Here is a 17,748-nt window from a genome sequence, read left to right as displayed (position 1 = left end):
ACACAGTTCCTCTGTCACACACTCTCTCTCTCTCTCTCTCTCCGTATGCCCGTAGCACAGTGAACGAGGGAAGGATCCGGTAGAAACAAGCTTTTCCCTCCTCTTTTCACTTGGGGAGACAATCGTTGTCCCCCTAGCTGCGGGGGGGAGAGGGGCTTTGTTAAGTGAAATGATACCCAGCTGGCTCTCCCCTTCCTCTTTTCTTCTCCTCCTTTCTCTCCCTCCCTTTCTTCCCACTGTGAGGTAGAGACCCTTTGGAAGGATTCAGAGAGAGAGAGAGAGAGAGACAGACACAGACACAGAGAGAGAGAGAGAGAGACACACACACACACACACACACACACACAGAGAGACACACACACACACACACACACACAGAGACACACACACACACACACACAGAGAGAGACACACACACACAGAGAGAGACAGAGAGAGAGAGACACAGAGACAGAGACAGAGAGAGAGAGACACACACACACACACACAGAGAGAGACACACACAGAGAGAGACACACACACACAGAGAGAGAGAGGAATATTGACGTACACTGAGCTACAGTAGCAGAGGCTGAGGGATCGTGAGGAAAGGAGAGAAAGTAGAAAAAGGAGAATAAAGGAATATTGACGTGCGCCGCGCTGCAAGCAATTTAGGCAGATGGAGAGAAAAAAGTGAGAGAGGGCGAGGGATAGATGGGAGAGGAAGAGAGTTATCTCTCCTCCTCTGTGAATCAATCAGATGATGTAGTGATAAGACTGTGGATTACACCGCCATTTACACACACTGTGTGTGTGTGTGTGTGTTAAACACAAACTGACACAAATTCAGTCCCAGTCGTTCCTCTTCCGCACCCAACCAACGACATCCTAGTTATCAGGACACACACACACACACACACACACACACACACACACACACACACACACACAAGCTGCCCCGTCATGGGTGTGTCACGCCTCTCACGGGAGGCTGATTCCGAATGCTTTAAGGTTGGCGACCCTTGACCCTTTGAGCCTGAATACTTAATGTGTCGTACGGTCAGCGGATCTCCCCTTGGCAACCCAAGAGACTGTGTGGAATGTTCCAATGAGTCACTATTGTTCACTTCTGGTGCCACGTATTGTCCAAGTCAGGCCCCTAACTGGGAATTATACACACTAGAGGACACAGGGAATTCTCTGTGACACAGAAGGATGAAAGTCCAATTAAAATTGGCACCACTTTTTACAAGCCACAAGATCCTTTATCAGCCACACGATGGAGGTGGGTGGAGTTTGTTTCCAGTCCAGCGTGGTAAGGAGCTCGACATCCACCCGCATGTACAGCAATGACACAAAACAGGAAATTACCCCCTGTGATGCCATTGGGGGTAAAAAAAACATTCTGAAAAAAACTGCATTTTTGTGGGGTTTTTTCCCATTTTATTTTATTTTTTTTTTTTACCCCCAAAGACATCTTAGGGGGTAAAATCCCTAGACACTTTTCTCATATCTCTTTGACTACAGAACGTAGAAAATCGCTGTTTTCGCATATGTAGACACAAGTATGGTGCTGGAGAGAACAAATGTGACGTAAAAAATGAGTGAAGTGTCCCTTTAAACTACATTAGAAGTAGGTACTCTACACTCACCCACTGACATGGTGCTCTACATACTGTTGGATTCTCATGCGTAGGCCTACTTAACCATATCCTCATTACTACACTACACCTAAAGCTATTCTCTATCCTCCCTCTCTCTCCTCTCTCTCTCTACTCTACTCTACTCTACTCTCTCTCTACTCTACTCTACTCCTACTCTCTCTCTACTCTACTCTACTCTACTCTCTCTCTACTCTACTCTACTCTACTCTACTCTACTCTACTCTCTACTCTACTCTACTCTACTCTACTCTACTCTACTCTACTCTACTCTACTCTACTCTCTCTCTACTCTACTCTACTCTCTCTCTACTCTACTCTACTCTACTCTACTCTACTCTCTACTCTACTCTACTCTACTCTCTCTCTACTCTACTCTCTCTCTACTCTACTCTACTCTTCTCTACTCTACTCTACTCTACTCTACTCTCTCTCTACTCTATTCTCTCTCTCTCTACTCTACTCTCTCTCTCTCTCCTCTCTCTACTATCTCAATGCCTGAAGCACAGTACACATACTATGCAGGATGTAGGCTAAGTTATACTATTCCCACTCATTCAAGCCCACTCTTTTTCACTCTCTTCCTCTCTGCAATCTGCGACTCTGTTGTTGTTAATTTTGTACAGTGTTGCGACACTACTTCTGGTCACTGTTCATTTAGTTATTTACCATTCATCGTGTATTCTTCACGTACATTTCATTGTATTTGCGTACAAGTTGTGTACCGTGCTGTAAAATAATTTAAAAAAAAGGTGATTTTGATTTGACTCTGTCACGCACAGTACACACACAATACTGCAGTCCTGCGTCCACTCACCCAAACGTTCCTATTTCTTTCTTCCTCACAGCCTCTCCAGATCGACGATAACTTCTGCGGCCAGGACTTTAACCAGCCCCTGGGCGGGACCAGCACCATAGAAGGAATACCGCTATTCGTCGACAAGGACGATGGAATGACCTCGGTCGCCGCCTACAAATACCACGGCAACACCGTGGCCTTCGTTGGCACGCGCAACGGGAGGATGAAGAAGGTAAGAACGAAGGGATTGCTTTTTGGGTTTTTCTCTCTCTCTCTCTTTTTCTGTTTTCGCATAATTGTTGACCGATTAGCCTAAAAGTTGCCCGATAGCTTCTGATTTGGCGGGAATTTTTTTGGGAAAAAATTGTGTTTGCTGCTGCTTTAGCTTAGGCGCTAAATTGACAACAGCTGTTTTCCAACGCCTTTTGAGGATAACTTTAGCTGTTGGAGAGCACTCAAGAGTATCGGACTCGAGTTTGAGAGAGTGTAGACTCATCTCAGTGGCTATGCACACTACTACTTGTCGGGAGTGCATATAGGGAAGGCTACAAGGTTATTAGGTATTAGGGCACTTGTATTTTGTTGAGTCTTTCTGTTGAATATCCGTTGATGTTGATGTTGGCTGCGTGGAGATGTTGGCTACATATTAATCATGTGCGGATGTAGCAGAGGTGGTTGGGTGAATCCAGCTTGCATGACGAGAAGCCTTGTTCAGGACTTAAAGACTTCAGGCTCCATGAGCTGATGCCAAGACTTTATCTCGGTAGGCGAACACCGTCTTTTGGCCCACAGGGGACCCGAGTTTGAATCCCCGTGTGTCTCACCGAGTTAGAACGTCCTCAGTTACAGTGGCAAAGTTACCTGTGCTTATTTTTTTTTTTTGCCTGTCTTAAAGCCGCTGAATGGAACTCACCCACGTGACAGAGTTATGGATTCTGAGTTGTGGTGAAGTCATCAAGGGTCGTACATAAAACGTTACTGCGGGCCCAGCATTCCACTTACTCTGTCCACGTCGTGTTAACGTGGCGCAATTCATCAATCAAACCTCAATGAATGTTTAAGTGGAGGCTCAGACAACAGGTGGTACATTTACCACGGCAATAAAGTTTTATGAATTGGCCTAATCCCCTATAGTGTCAAATGGAACTAGAATGGCTGGGAGATGGAAGGAAAGATGGGAGATGGAACGGAGGGAGGGATGGAGGGATGGGAGATGGAGTGGAGGGAGGGGTGGATGGAGGGATAGGAGATTGGAGGGATGGGAGATGGAACAGAGAGAGGGGTGGAGAGATGGGAGATGGAACAGATGGAGGGGTGGATGGAGGGATGGGAGATGGAACGGATGGAGGGATGGGAGATGGAATGGAGGGAGGGGTGGAGGGATGGATGGGAGATGGGATGGAGGGATGGGAGATGGAACGGAGGGAGGGATGGGAGATGGGATGGAGGGATGGGAGATGGAACGGATGGAGGGAAGGAGGGATGGGATATGGAACGGACGGAGGGGTGGATGGAGGGATGGGAGATGTAGCTGTTCGGGGGTTGGAGATTGATGTGGTCCCTTGCTGCTGTTTCTTTCCCTCTCAATCTGTCTCTTCTCGATTTCTCTCTATTTGAGTGTTTTTTTATTGCTTTAATTTTGATTTGATTTGCATGCGTGTGTGTTGATTGCTTTTCTCTCAGTATTAGTATGCTATGTCTGTGTATGGTGACTCAATGATTGTGTGTGTGTGTGTGTGTGTAATGAAAAGTTAAGCTCCAGTCTATTGAGGGCAAGGCTCTCAGGGTAGATTGGAGCTCATTGTAATTCACCCAGTTTCCCTCTGCGCTGCTGAAGGCCTGTCATTGATTCACCATTATGAATATGTAATCACTGTGTGTGTGTGTGTGTGTGTGTGTGTGTGTGTGTGTGCGTGTGCGCATGATAACGTGTTTGTGTGTGTGTGTGACAGCACAATGCAATGTTGACTAAGATTCAGCACTGCACATTTGTCAAAGTGACACCCATTCAGTTATTTTGGCTACAGCGTCGTTGTTTGTTTATTTATTTATTTCCCCCATTTGTCTATTTGTATCTCTTTTTCTTTTCTTGCATAATGTAGGCTTGTCAAGGTATGCATGTGCCTGAAATGCGTATGGAAATGAGGAGAATAGTTGGGGGGGGGGGGGGTGAAATTCACCAATTCCCTCAAGGCAAAAAACACAAACAAGATATTGCTGTGAGAACCACAGTCGTGTCCGAGCTTCTGTTTCTAAAAGGGAGCGGTAGGGAGACTGAAGGGGCTGCTCTTCCATAGGCACCATATGCTATCCTTCATATAGCCTACCAGATGGACACGCTAGTGTTCCTGTGAAGGAGGGAGCAGATAGAGGAGGAGATGATGAGAGAGAGGGGTCCAAGCATTTTTTTTTGTACTTTTTTTTTTATTTTATTTTTATTTTTTTATAAATAGATCTGTTTATGTGAAATGGAGAACAGGCTTCGGCTTGTCCCCCTGGTGTGTGTGTGCGTGTGCGTGTGTGAGAGAGCACTATTTGTCCGTGCTAGGCTCATTCTATTGGTAGGAAAGCAGTTAGCTGCCTCTGCTTGGTCTTGCCTTTGAGCATCGAGGGCCGCGCTCCCCTGGGAGTTCGGGAGCAAAGGAGCGAGACGAGAGAGAGAGAGAGGAAAGATGTTGGATGGATGGATGGATGGATGAGTGGGCTTTGGGGACCAAACTCCCTGGAGCGTCTCACAATCACAGCTGAAGAGAAAAGAGCGGAAGAGGAGGAGGGGGGGGGGGGGGGAGTGGAGGTGGGAAAGAGAAGGAAGGGAAGTGTGTCATGTTCGCTCACCATAAATGTTCATTTCATTCCGACATTTCAAAATGTTATGTTACATTATCGGTGGGTGGGTGGGTGGAGGGGGGGGTCTCTACTTCTCCACTGAGTGGGTTCTATAGGGGACAGGTCGTCCACGGGGTGGTGGACATCGGCAACATCCTTAAAGGTGACACACACGTAGACAAAATGTAAAAAATGTTTTGCCTGAAGTGCCCCTTTAATAGATTCCCTTTGCGCTTGACCACTACCTTGGAGTCTTTGGATGGAGAGAGAGACAACATCAGGTTCACGTAGAACAGACGTTTAGTTCAGAACCACTCACTAATCACTTCTTATCTGGTAGGACCGGAGGAGGAGGAGGATGAGTGGGATGATTATGATCTCGTTTTCCTGGTCACCTTGACCTCGCTCTTTCGCTTCCTCTCTCTCTCTCATACGCACACACACACACACACACACACACACATGCACATGCATACGCACGCACGCGCGCGCACACACATGCACGCACACACACGCCCTCACCCCATACGCACACACACGCACACGCACACACACACACACACACACGCCCTCACCCCATACACGCACACACCCTCACCTCCTACACACACACACACACACACACACCCTCACCCCATACGCACACCCTCATCTTCTACACACACACACACACACACACACACACACGCGCGCACCCTCATCTCCCACACACACACACACACACACACAATCCCCCCCCCCCTCCCCCTCCCACCACACACACCAGCCCTCCTTCCCTTCTCTGGAGGATTCCCCTTGCTCATTAGTGGAATATCAAGCCCTTCTCTCTGTTTACAGCAGAATATGAGCCGCACTCTCACCTTCCCTCTCCGCTCTCCTCTCTTCTCCTCCTCCTCCTCCTCTTTCCCAGTCCCAGAACAGCAGAAGAGCTTGTGCAGGGCGTTGGGAGATGGATGAGATGCAGTGTGTGTGTGGAGTGTGTTATCTATTTCTATTATCTGTTAGTTGATGTTGTTTTGGAGGGTGAAGGAACCACCCTGGTCAATGATTTCACATCCCTAACCAGGACACACACACTGGGGTGGATGGAAACTGCAGATATGATTGTATCGGTTTCATATTACGTTCTGTATGTTATTTTGGATGTCAGCCCAAGTGTGTGTGTGTGTGTGTGTGTGTGTGTGTGTCTGGGGAGTCCCCTCTCCCCACATCTGGAGCTCCAGCCGGCACCCTTTTGTCAGTCAACATCAACCCAGGCGTCGTAGCTCCAAGTCACACACACATTCACACACACACATACACTCTCTCACGCACACACTCTCTCTCTCTCGTGCACACACTCTCTCACGCACACACTCTCTCGCACTCACACACTCACACACTCACACTCTCACTCACACACATTCACACACTCTCTCTCTCTCTCGCACACACTGACACACTCACACTCACTCACACACTCACACACACACACACGCTCACGCAAAGCTCCTCCTGGCTAGCGTAGCCACGTTGGCAGCATTCTTCAGCTGCTCTCACCAGAGGGGGTAGAACTCTCCCATCTGCTCTCCGGCCACTCTGCCAGGCGGTGCCCACTGTGCCCAATTTGTGCCCATTGTGCCCTATGCCAGGCACCAGGTATCACTGCCCGCTCCGTCTCAACGGAGTCCCCCTAAGGGCTATTGAAGATGACTGTAATAAGCGGACGGGAAGTTGTTGTTATTGTTATTGTTTTTACTCTCCTCTGTTCTCGCCGAGTGTTTTTCCGTGATTTTGTGCAGGCGAGGTTAAAAACTCACAAAACAACCAGCAAATGCGTTTTTAACATCCCACCCTATAGCGGCGGACCACCAACGCATAAACAACAGAAGCATGGGTCCTCCTGCCTCTGGGGGATGAGGTCATTCTGTTGTTGTGGACTCATGTTGCAGGATGAACTGTTCCCCATCGATAAGGAGCACGATTTGATTGTTTGAAACTACTGGAAATAGGAGGGATGGATGAATGGGTGGAGGGATGGATGGATGGATGGATGGATGGATGGATGGATGGATGCTGGTCCTATCGGGTTCTACAGGGACGGTGTGTTCGGTTTGGTTCCACATGTCATTGTCCTAGTGTGAATGGAATGTGTTGAAAGGATAATGATGAAGCACATTCTCACCGGCTGGATTGGGGAGGTTGGCGGGCGCTGAGACATCAGTGGTCCTCAGCTCAGACGTGGAGCTGTCCTCACTCGCCAGAGACGACACCCGGATGTCCACTGTCACACAACTTATTTAGATTTACCATTAGATTCACCCATTTAAGGGGTTACTCCCAAAGACCCGGTGTTGGGCGTGTGTAGAAGTGTGTTTAGGGTGTGTGCAAGAGTGTGTTTAGGGTGTGTGTAAGAGTGTGTTTAGGGTGTGTGGAAGTGTGTGTAGGGTGTATGTAGGAATGTCTGTAGGGGTGTGTGTAGGAGTGTGTTTCGGGTGTGTGCCAGCCTCTTGGCCGTGTCAGCAGCCACACTGGTTGATATTCCGGGGGGACGGGGTGTATCCATGAGGAGAGTGTGTCAGAGGCTAATTGACTGATCATTGTTATTCTTTCAGCACATAATGCTGTCGTGTCAACAGAGTGTGTGTGTGTGTGTGTGTGTGTGTGTGTGTGTGTGTGTAAGAGTGAGTCTGTGTGTGTGTGTGTGAGTAAGTGAGCATGCATGTGCGTGCGTGTGTTTTGTGTGTGTGATTTGGCAGACTGACAGCAGCCCCCCACCCCTTCGCCTCAGGCATGGTGATGATGGACAGACCCTGCTTGGTGATTAAACCCCCCTACCCATCCCACTTCCTCCCTCCCTCCCTCTTTCTCTCTCTTTCTCTCTCTCTCTGTCATCTGCAGATGGGGCACCCCAACCCCACCCCCCTTCTAAGAGCGATAGATAAATAGATATATAGATAGGTAGGTAGGTAGGTAGATAGATAGATAGATAGATAGATATATCGATAGGTAGGTAGGTAGGTAGATAGATAGATAGATTGAGGGGAGGGAATTAGGTACCTGTAGAGGATAAGATGGTAGGGCCATGGATACTGTCTGTTAGAAGGGGAAATATGCAGACTGATTGGTAGATAGAGGGAGAGAGAGAAGGAGGAATGTGTTCATGTATGCCTGCATGGATGGATGGACACACACACACACAAATCACGTGCACCCAAACAACACATCTCAGCTACGTTTCCCTGTCTTGATCTCTTCCCTCCCTCTCTCTCTCCCTCTCTCCCCCTCTCTCTCTCTCTCTAGTCCATCTGTATAGAAGGTCATTCCAACACGTTGTCTTCTGACTAAATGGGGTGGCTGTCATCCTGATTTACTTCAACTACTCTGCTTCCCGGTCACTCACTCTCTCTCTCTCTCTTTCTTTCTTTCTTTCTTTTTTTCTTTCTCTCCTCCTCCAACCCCTCCTCCCCCCCCCCCCCCCCTTTGCTTTGCTCAGTCTTCTGTCTGGTGCGGAACTTGCTGGTGTTCAAAAGGAGAACGTCAATCTGTGTTTGTGTTGTTGTGTTTTTCTCAGTCTATTTATACTGTGTGTGTGTTTGACCATGTTTGAGACTACTTGTGTGTGTGTGTGTGTGTGTGCGTGCGTGCGTATGTTGGTCTTAGTGCGTGTGTGTGCATGTGAGTGTGACTGTGTGTGTGTGTGTGTGTATTCACTCCCATTGGCAGCGCCAGAAGAGGCACGAGTTTTCTGGGCTTGGCTGCAGTACAGAGGCTGGTATTGTGTGGGCGGGAGCGATCCCATCGGTCATCAGTTCTGGGGGAGGGGGAGGGGGAGGGGGTGGGAGAGGGGAAACACAGAGCGATTCGGAGAGTCAAGGAGAGGAGGAGGAGGAGGAGAAGAAGACCGTAGAGGGAGGCCACCACCAAGCTCTTCCACAGAAACGTTCTCCACCTCTCCCACGGAAGACGTCAATCCACCGCGTACACGGTCTCTGTTTGTGGTCCAGCGGATTAGCGGTCCAGTGGTCACACAACCACTTTTATGATCCGAACATGCAAACCCGCTACATGAATACTAGACCATATTAATATCCGCAACCTGTTGTAGACTGTAGCCACTGTGGGTGTGGTGTGTTCAGGCTGTGTACATGTGACTGGCGTTCCGCTGGAGGTGGCGGGACGTCAACACACTGACGCGCGGCCCTGGCAGACGTTACGGTTGTGGGTTCGATTCCCGTTGGGCACCGTAGAACCATCTACCGTGTATGTTATACGTCCACATGGACAGTCATGGAAGTGGCTGTGTGTGTGTGTGTGTGTGTGCGTGTGCGTGCGTGTGCGTGTGTTTGCTCAATGGGAGAGCCTGTAGATCTCACGTAAGTGTGTGTTAAGGCGCCCGGCTGATATTGACTGACTCAGGAAGTGAAGCATGGCCCGCTCTCGTATGTTTCCCAGCACTACGCGCTTGGGTGTGGGTGCGTGCGCATGTGCATTGCATGCGTCTGTGTGTGTCGCGCTGAAGCATGTGGCTTTTAATTAGCTCAAATCAATGCTGCCCAAGTATGCTCCACCCTCCCCCCATCTGTTGGTGTGTGTTGTTGTGTGTGAACTTAACAAAGCAGAGAACACTGTTCCCTGTAGGCTAGGAAAGGGGGGGGGGGGCAGGGGGGGGATCCTACGCCTCACATGCACGCCTTTCACACTGGAAGAATCTGTGCGTGTGTGTGTGAGAGAGTGTGAATGGGTGTGTTTGTGTCATCTGCATAATTATTTATTATTTGTGTGTGTGTGTGTGTGTGTCTACCTGTACTAAACAGTATGTTGCAACACTGCCTCCAAGGCATCTGTGAGCCTGGCCTCGCACTAAGTGAACTAGCCTTTTTTAAAGTGAGGGAAGCAGTTAGCCTTATTAAATCGCTCTCTCTCTCCCTCTCTCCCTTTTGGTTTGTCTCCAACGCGCTCTCTGATTTAGCAGGGTGCCTTTACCTTTTTCTCTCTCTCTTTCTATCTCTCCCTCTCTCTCTCTTTCTTTCTCTTCCTTCCTTCATGTTCTCCTGTTTTCTTATTCTCTTTTCTCCGTCTTTCCTGATCAAAGATTTGGCCCCTCAGATAAGTGTGTGTGGAAATGAGATGCAGCCCCCTCAATGTTCCTCTAATCATTTAGTCTCACTAAGGAGAAGGCTGTCTGATGCCCGTACGCCCAACACACACACGCACACGCTGCCATCCAAAGGAGCGCACAAACTTTGATACAGGGTAAGACACACACTATTACACACCACACACACTATTACACACACACACACACAAGTTTGAAGACAGTAATGAGGGTTCTTTTAACAGGGTTTAACACCATGTCACGTCCATAGTGTTGTATCCTGGGCAGTTGGACTATTTGATGATACGCACACACACACACACACACACACACACTGTCAGGGACAAGTGACAGAGGAGGGCTCATTAGACCACTGTGTCACCATCCGCAGCCAATGTCCTATGGAGAGCCGTCTTCAAGACCTGTCATTAGGACAAAGGGAGAGCGTCCCTCACACTAACATACCCGCTCTAATACCTCTGTTTTACACTAGCAGATACTCTATTCCCAACGTGACTTACAGTACAGTGAGGGCGCCCGTTGTTTGTCCGCGGCATACCTTCACAGAGGCAATCGAACCCACAACCTTAGAGTTTTGCTGTTGCCGTGCTCTACCAACCGAGCCACACGGGTCTACAGCCAGGTCTCTCTCTCTCTCTCTCTCTCTCTTTCTCTTTCCATTTCTCTCTCTGTCTCTCTCCCCCCCCTCCCTCTCTCTCTCTCTCTCTCTCTCTCTCTCTGACAACACTCGTTTAGTGTCACCCTAGTCTGCAGGATGTGAAGCCCCCGGTACAACGAGGGGTTAATGGAGCAAATTAAAGGATATAAAAAGAGAGAGTGAGAGAAAGAATATGGGATGAATAATTAATGGGTTTTGCAGGAATACATATTTAAAGGGGGGATTAAGATGACTCTCAGAGCGAGACTGGGATGTAGGCGCGGGCCAACAGGAAGAGGGTTTCAGAGACGTTTTTTTTTTCTAGGCCATCACAGCTTGAAGTGATTAGTATTACCGCGACAACAAGGTCAAAAAGATTTTCTTTCTTTCTTTCTTTTTTTTTTATTCTTTTTTTTTTTAAAGATTTGAATTATGAAAGGTTTATTTATTAGCCTATTTCTGTTGAAAAATTAAAATGTTTGTCATGCATTATTAATCTCGGCGTAAGAATAACTTCTGCTTTACTTGGGTAAGTAATTATGTTATTTTAAATTGTCATTTATCCAAGAAGTCACATTGAGGATGAAAGACCTCTTTTACGGGGAGGGGGGGGGGGGGGAGACCAGACCAGACCAGACCAGACCATGAATTATATTGATTCAGTAAAAATACTAAATAGATTCTTTGAGTCCACCCAACATCTCATGGTTGTTTTTCATAGGGTTGGCATTGCATTGACACAACACTGGCTGTCCTATGATGAGTTGTTTATCATAGGGTTGGCGTTGTCCACTCAGTTTGACCCTGGCACTCGTTGGTAGTGTTGGTAGTGTATAGGCACAGTGTTGGCACAAGCGGCTGGACTTGGACTTAGGGGAGTTGTGCTGTACAGTAGATGACACAGTGACCTGGCATACCAGACGCTCCTGCCAACTAGAGCAGTAACGGGCACGCCCGCAGCTTGTCAAAGTGCCAGGATCATACACACACACACACACACACACACACGGACGTACACGTGTAGGACACACACACACAGAGAGTGGCACAGTAGAGGTAGATTACCTTTGGCCCAACGTGGCTGGATCTCTCTCTCTCTCTCTCACACACACACACACACACACACACACACACAGAGAGTGACTTGGCCATCTTTTTTACACCCTGCCCATGTATCTAATGAGTCGTCCAACACTTAGCTAAAGAGCATGCTGCTTACTGACCTGAAGTCAGTTAGTACAGTGTATAACATCTCCTCTAAAGCTCCTAAGAACAGACCTGAAGTCAGTTAGTACAGTATATAACATGTCCTCTAAAGCTCCTAAGAACAGACCTGAAGTCAGTCAGTACTGCATTACAATAGACTGAAGCTTATATTGGCATGTTGACAACATACTGTACATCTAATGAAATGCTTTTATTTGCCATTCAATCAGATTGTTGGACTGTGGGATTTCCTGCTCTAACACACCCCAGGGAGAGAGAGCACAGGGTCAGCCATAGTTCAGCGGCTGGAGTAGTTGCGGGGGGGGGGGGGGGGGGGGGGGTTTAAGTGCCTTGCTCAAGGGCGCAACGGCAGTGGTAGGCACCTGAGATATGATGCCGGCAACCCTCCAGTCACCAGCTCACATCCAGCTCACATCCGGCTCCCTCCTGGGGGGGGTGGGGATCCAACCAGCGACCTGCAGTTACCGTACATTTCACTTCTGGTACATGAACTCATCTTATCCTTTTTAGTCTCTCTAGTCTCTTTCACCCCCCGCGCACGCACACACACACACACACACACACACACACACACACACACACACAGTCAACCATACCGGACTCTCACACACACACACACACACACACACACAGTCAAGCATACCGGACTCTCACACACACACACACACACACACACACACAGTCAAGCATACTGGACTCTCTCACACACACACACACACACACACATGGCATCCACAAACGAGCAGGCTAAGCTAGCATGACAGCACAAGACATCCTAGCCTACGACAAGAGTGAAACACTGTTTAATCCTCCTGATGGATCACATTATCACTCTAATTGAATCTAGCACAACTACATCTATGAAATGCAACATCTGTTAATCTGCTGTGCAGACAGACAGTGCATTATGAGGAGCTCCGACGTGAATTGACTCGAACGAAGCTTATCGGATTAGCCATCGTCGGGTTAATAGATTCTTAATAGATTATTTTTGATTAGTTCCTCTTCTTTAGCGAGTGTAAGATGATTAGCAGCACAGACACACACACTCACACGCACACACACACCCCCAAGCAGACACTCCAAGCACACACACACACACAGCAACGAAATGGTATTAGCAGAAGGGGAATGGCTGGAGTTGAATGAGTCAGGAGGTTTTGCGTGAGCGTGAGCGCATGCGTGAGTTTGTGTGTGTGTTCATGTCTGTCACATGGAAGTCATATGCTTGAGGAGCACTGCAGGGCCACAACGTCTTACACGTATCAGGACAAAGAGTACACTGTCTCTACCACAGAACACACACACACACACACACACACACACACACACACTCCTACTCCTAATCATCACCACCATCCCCTGGAGAAGTCAGTTTTAGCCTCAGGCCTGGCTGTGGCTAGCTTCCCTGCCAACTGCCTTAGAGGCTTCCTGGTTGCTTTGCTACCGTGGCCCCAGCGCCACTCTGGCACCACAGGAGTAATCTTGTTAGCATTTAGCAGTGGTGGTTTTAGCAGAGGCCTACCTCTGGCTACCATAGCCTAGCATAGCCCCCCCACCCCATTTGCTGGTCCACAGCCCGGGGGGGGGGGGGGGTTAATCCTGTTAGCATAAGAGCTAGCATTACCCGCAGTGAAGATGGAAGTGTAGCCCGGTGCTGCCTTGCCTTGCCTAGCCAGGTGCTGGTTCACTGCCCTTGCGGCAGCCCCCGCTGGTGCTAGCATTAAAGATGCAGCTAGGGACCTCCATGGCCCCATTATTAGTTCAGCTGACCTTGGAGGCCTGCCATGGCCACGTAATAGAGCCCTTAATCATGATGAAGAGGGGGGGCCTTAAGCGACGTGCTACAGGCTTTTGAGAGGCACTCACCCATCTTTCGCTTCTCTCTCTCTCTTCCTTTCTTTTTCTCATTCTCTTCCACCTGACTGACCTCGCTCCTCTCTCTTTTCCTTGCATTGGTGGGTTGTGTGTGTGTGTGTGTGTGTGTGTGTGTGTGTGTCTCAGTCTCATCATATCTGGGATATGGCCAACCCTTGACTACTGTGAGAGCATAGGATGCGTGAACTGTGTGAACTTTGTATGTGTACACACACACACACACACACACACACACACACAGACGGAGGGGCACAGAGAGAGCTTGTCATCTCTCCCTCCATAGTGAAATATTTATCCCTGTCCTTGTCTAAATGTTCTTACTGAAGGGCCTTTCAATTAGTCATGTGAGCCAGTCTCTCTCACTCCTAGCTGGGAGTCTGCACTCGCCCTTTCCCTCTCTCTCTCGCCCTGTTTCTCTACCTCCCTCCCTCTCTCTCTCCCTCCCTCCCATCCCCCCCCCCCCCGCTCTTCTTCCTCTTTACTCCAAGCTGTGAGTCTGCACTAGCTGTTCCTCTCCCTCTCTGCCCCCCCGCCCCCCCCATTAGCTGACTGGCTGGCTGATTGCGTCTATTCCCTAGGCCTATGTTTGTTTGTTCTCTCTCTCTCTCTCTCTCTCTCTCTCTCCGTCTCATTCTCTCTGAGGGAAGGCTTTAGCTTAGCAGCCAATTACTGGGGATGCTCCCCCTCTGTTGTTACTACTGGTTCCCCCTCTCGCAAATCTGCTACAAACATGGGTCTGAATCAGAGCATTACCATACTAAGAGACACGCACATACACACACACACACACACAGACACATACACACGCACACAGACACACACACAGACACACACACACTTGCGTCGAAGTGCACACTAATTTATTTATGCTACACTGAGACACGTGATATGCACACACGCAGACGTGCATACACACACTCTCTCTTCTCATGCATAGGCACAGTGGCAGACATGCAAAGCGCACACACACACACACACACACACACACAAACTGTTTCCCCTTTGAACTTTCTCCATCTTAATTGTCCCAGCAGCTCATATTCCTCCACTCCTCCAGCACACAACAATACCAGTGGAGCAGCATCAGTGATGTGTTTGGTCTCCACATTGTACCGGAACGTTCAGCCCCCCCTGTACCTGTCCTGACAGAGCCTCCCCCCCGGGGGGGGGCCGAAAGCCCACCTTAACAGAGCGGGCGGCCATGTTGGAGCCAGGTTCCTTCCTCCCAGCAAGGTTCGGGGCGGGGGGGTTCGGGGGGGGATTTGGCCAGCGACGGGGGGAGGCAACATGGTGAGAAGCAGCAGCAGAAGGCAGGAGGAGAGGACTAGTATTCCCCCCCGTCTGCCCCCCCCCCCCTCCTCCTTTCCCCCCACCCCCCTTCCTCCATGTGCTGGGATGGATTAGGCTAATTAAAGCACAGCAAGCAGAGACCCTGGAGAGATGCTAGTATGCTCCACAGACACTCACACATGCACATACACACATGCACGCACATACACACACACACACCCATGTAAACACACATGCTTTTACACACACACACACACACACACACACACACACACACACAAACACACATACATATACACGCACATGCATGTACACACACACACACACAAACACACTCAAATATGCATGCACTCTCCAGCGCACACACACAGACACACACACCACCCACAGTTGCAATACGGAGGTAGCATACTCGACATTGTAGGGTATCAACAGTATTAGTGAAGATGCATTGAACAAGGAAGGAGCTGTCCACCAGAGAGGGGATGATAGGTGATAATTCCAGATCCCAGTGCCTGGTCTGCAGCCCCTGCCACACTCTGGTCCACATCACTGTGGTCACACCGTTAGTCCGTTGGGGCCCCGGCTCCTACAGATATCCTGTTATTACATTTTTTGGTGCGATGGGTCAGAAGAGAAGTCTAGTCTTTTGTGCATCAAAACACAAACACACACACAGTACATACACACGCATGCGTGTGCACACACACGCACACACACATACATGCATGCGTGTCCCTCTCCTGACCTTGGTTGGATGGCCAAGGCAGAGTTACAGCTCTATTAGTCAACACTGGCCGGCCCTCCAGAGTCCAGAAGAATGGGAGGCAGGAAGGAAGGAAGGCATTCTTTTCCTCTGTAAAGGGAAGGCCAGGAATCATGTCTCACTCACCAGGAATTACACCCGGATGTTTTCCCCCCCGGATCAGGGATATTACCTGACCAACGGAAAACGAATGGGACTTTCAAGGGAAAGGGATTGTATTACTGATAACCTCTATGCAGTACAGTATAGTGTGTGGTGGCGCTTCTCTGCTCTGCACGCACACACACACACACACACACACGCACACGCACACGCACACGCACACGCACACGCACACACAGAGACACACACACACCAGCCTTTCCACGGTAGGTGACAACTGGACCCGTGGTGGTCTTACCCGGGCGTTTCCATGGCAACAGGGGCGATGAGGATGGTGTGATGAGGGGTGGATGGATGAAAATGAAGGAGAGGAGGTGGAGGAGTGGAGGGACCAATCATGGCGAGTGCTGACACCTCGTATGAAAGCATGCGATCGCAGAGGCCCTTCTGGTTCCCATTGTTTTTGTGACTGACGTACCGTTATAGGAGAGAGCACAGTTGTACTGCAGAGGTAGAGGAGTAGCTTGTAGGTTAAGTGTGTGTGTGTGTGTGGGGGGGGGGGTGTCAATGAGCAAGACTGCAGCGACAGCAGCCTTGCTCATTTAGTAAGTCCTTAGTCGTGTGTGTGTGTGTGTGTCTTGTTGTTGGGTGTATAGTGTGTGTTTCCCTCTGGGACAGCTGGTGTTGAGTATAAGGAGCTGCAGTCAGGCTTGACTCTCTCTCTCCCCCTCTCTCATTCTCTCTCTCTCTCTCTCTCTCTCCCCTCTAAAGCGCTGATTACAATGACAAGCAATTTAGAATATAGTCCTTCACCTCAGGGACATACACACACACACACACACAGAGCAAATAAGCCCAAACTCAAGTATATGCTGCTTACACACACCCCTACAGCCATGTTCCTAATGTGTTAGACTGTCTCCTGTTGTCAGCCCCGAGGCCTTCACACATCAGACACACGCAAGGACATAACTAGATGTACCGCTTCTGTCTCTTAACCAGACACCATGTCCTGACCATGTCCTGACCATGTCCTGACCATGTCCTCTCTCCTGCATATAGGATCGAGGGCCAAGTGTACTGACTACCCTCCATCCTAGATAGAGGAAAACAAGAGCATGCCTCTATCTATCTATCTATCTATCTATCCATCTACCTACCTATCTATCTATCTACCTACCTATCCATCCATATTTCTCTCATGAACAAAACAATTATATGTTCCATATTGGCTTTATGTAGGATTATTTCCTCCTTGGGCATAGCAGGCGATAGACTATCTATGACACACGATAGAGTGTGTGTATATGTGTGTGTGTGTGTGTGCACGCCCGCGCTCGTAAACAGGCGGGAGGAGACAGCTTTGTGTCAGTGACCGAATTGAAAATCCATAGTTTCATTACAGCCCCAGTCATACGGCCGGTGCAGGGAAGCAACTGAGGCTCCATCATGTGCCCCGCCCGCAGCCAAGATGGCAGCTTTCGG

General features: G+C 49.1%; 1 protein-coding gene across 1 annotated transcript in view; it reads left to right on the top strand.

Annotated features, from left to right (window-relative positions):
• plxna1b (plexin A1b) overlaps positions 1 to 17,748 on the top strand; it is a 156,858-nt gene that overhangs the window by 40,515 nt on the left and 98,595 nt on the right. Inside the window, exon 3 of the mRNA XM_083667702.1 lies at positions 2,489 to 2,671. Coding sequence (XP_083523828.1) covers positions 2,489 to 2,671 — 183 coding nt within the window. The remainder of the gene's footprint in view (positions 1 to 2,488; positions 2,672 to 17,748) is intronic.

Source organism: Argentina silus (genome assembly GCF_951799395.1).
Source record: "Argentina silus genome assembly, chromosome: 4".
Lineage (NCBI taxonomy): Eukaryota > Metazoa > Chordata > Actinopteri > Argentiniformes > Argentinidae > Argentina > Argentina silus.
Note: the sequence above shows the minus strand (reverse complement) of the source record. Positions and strands in the feature narration are given on the sequence as shown.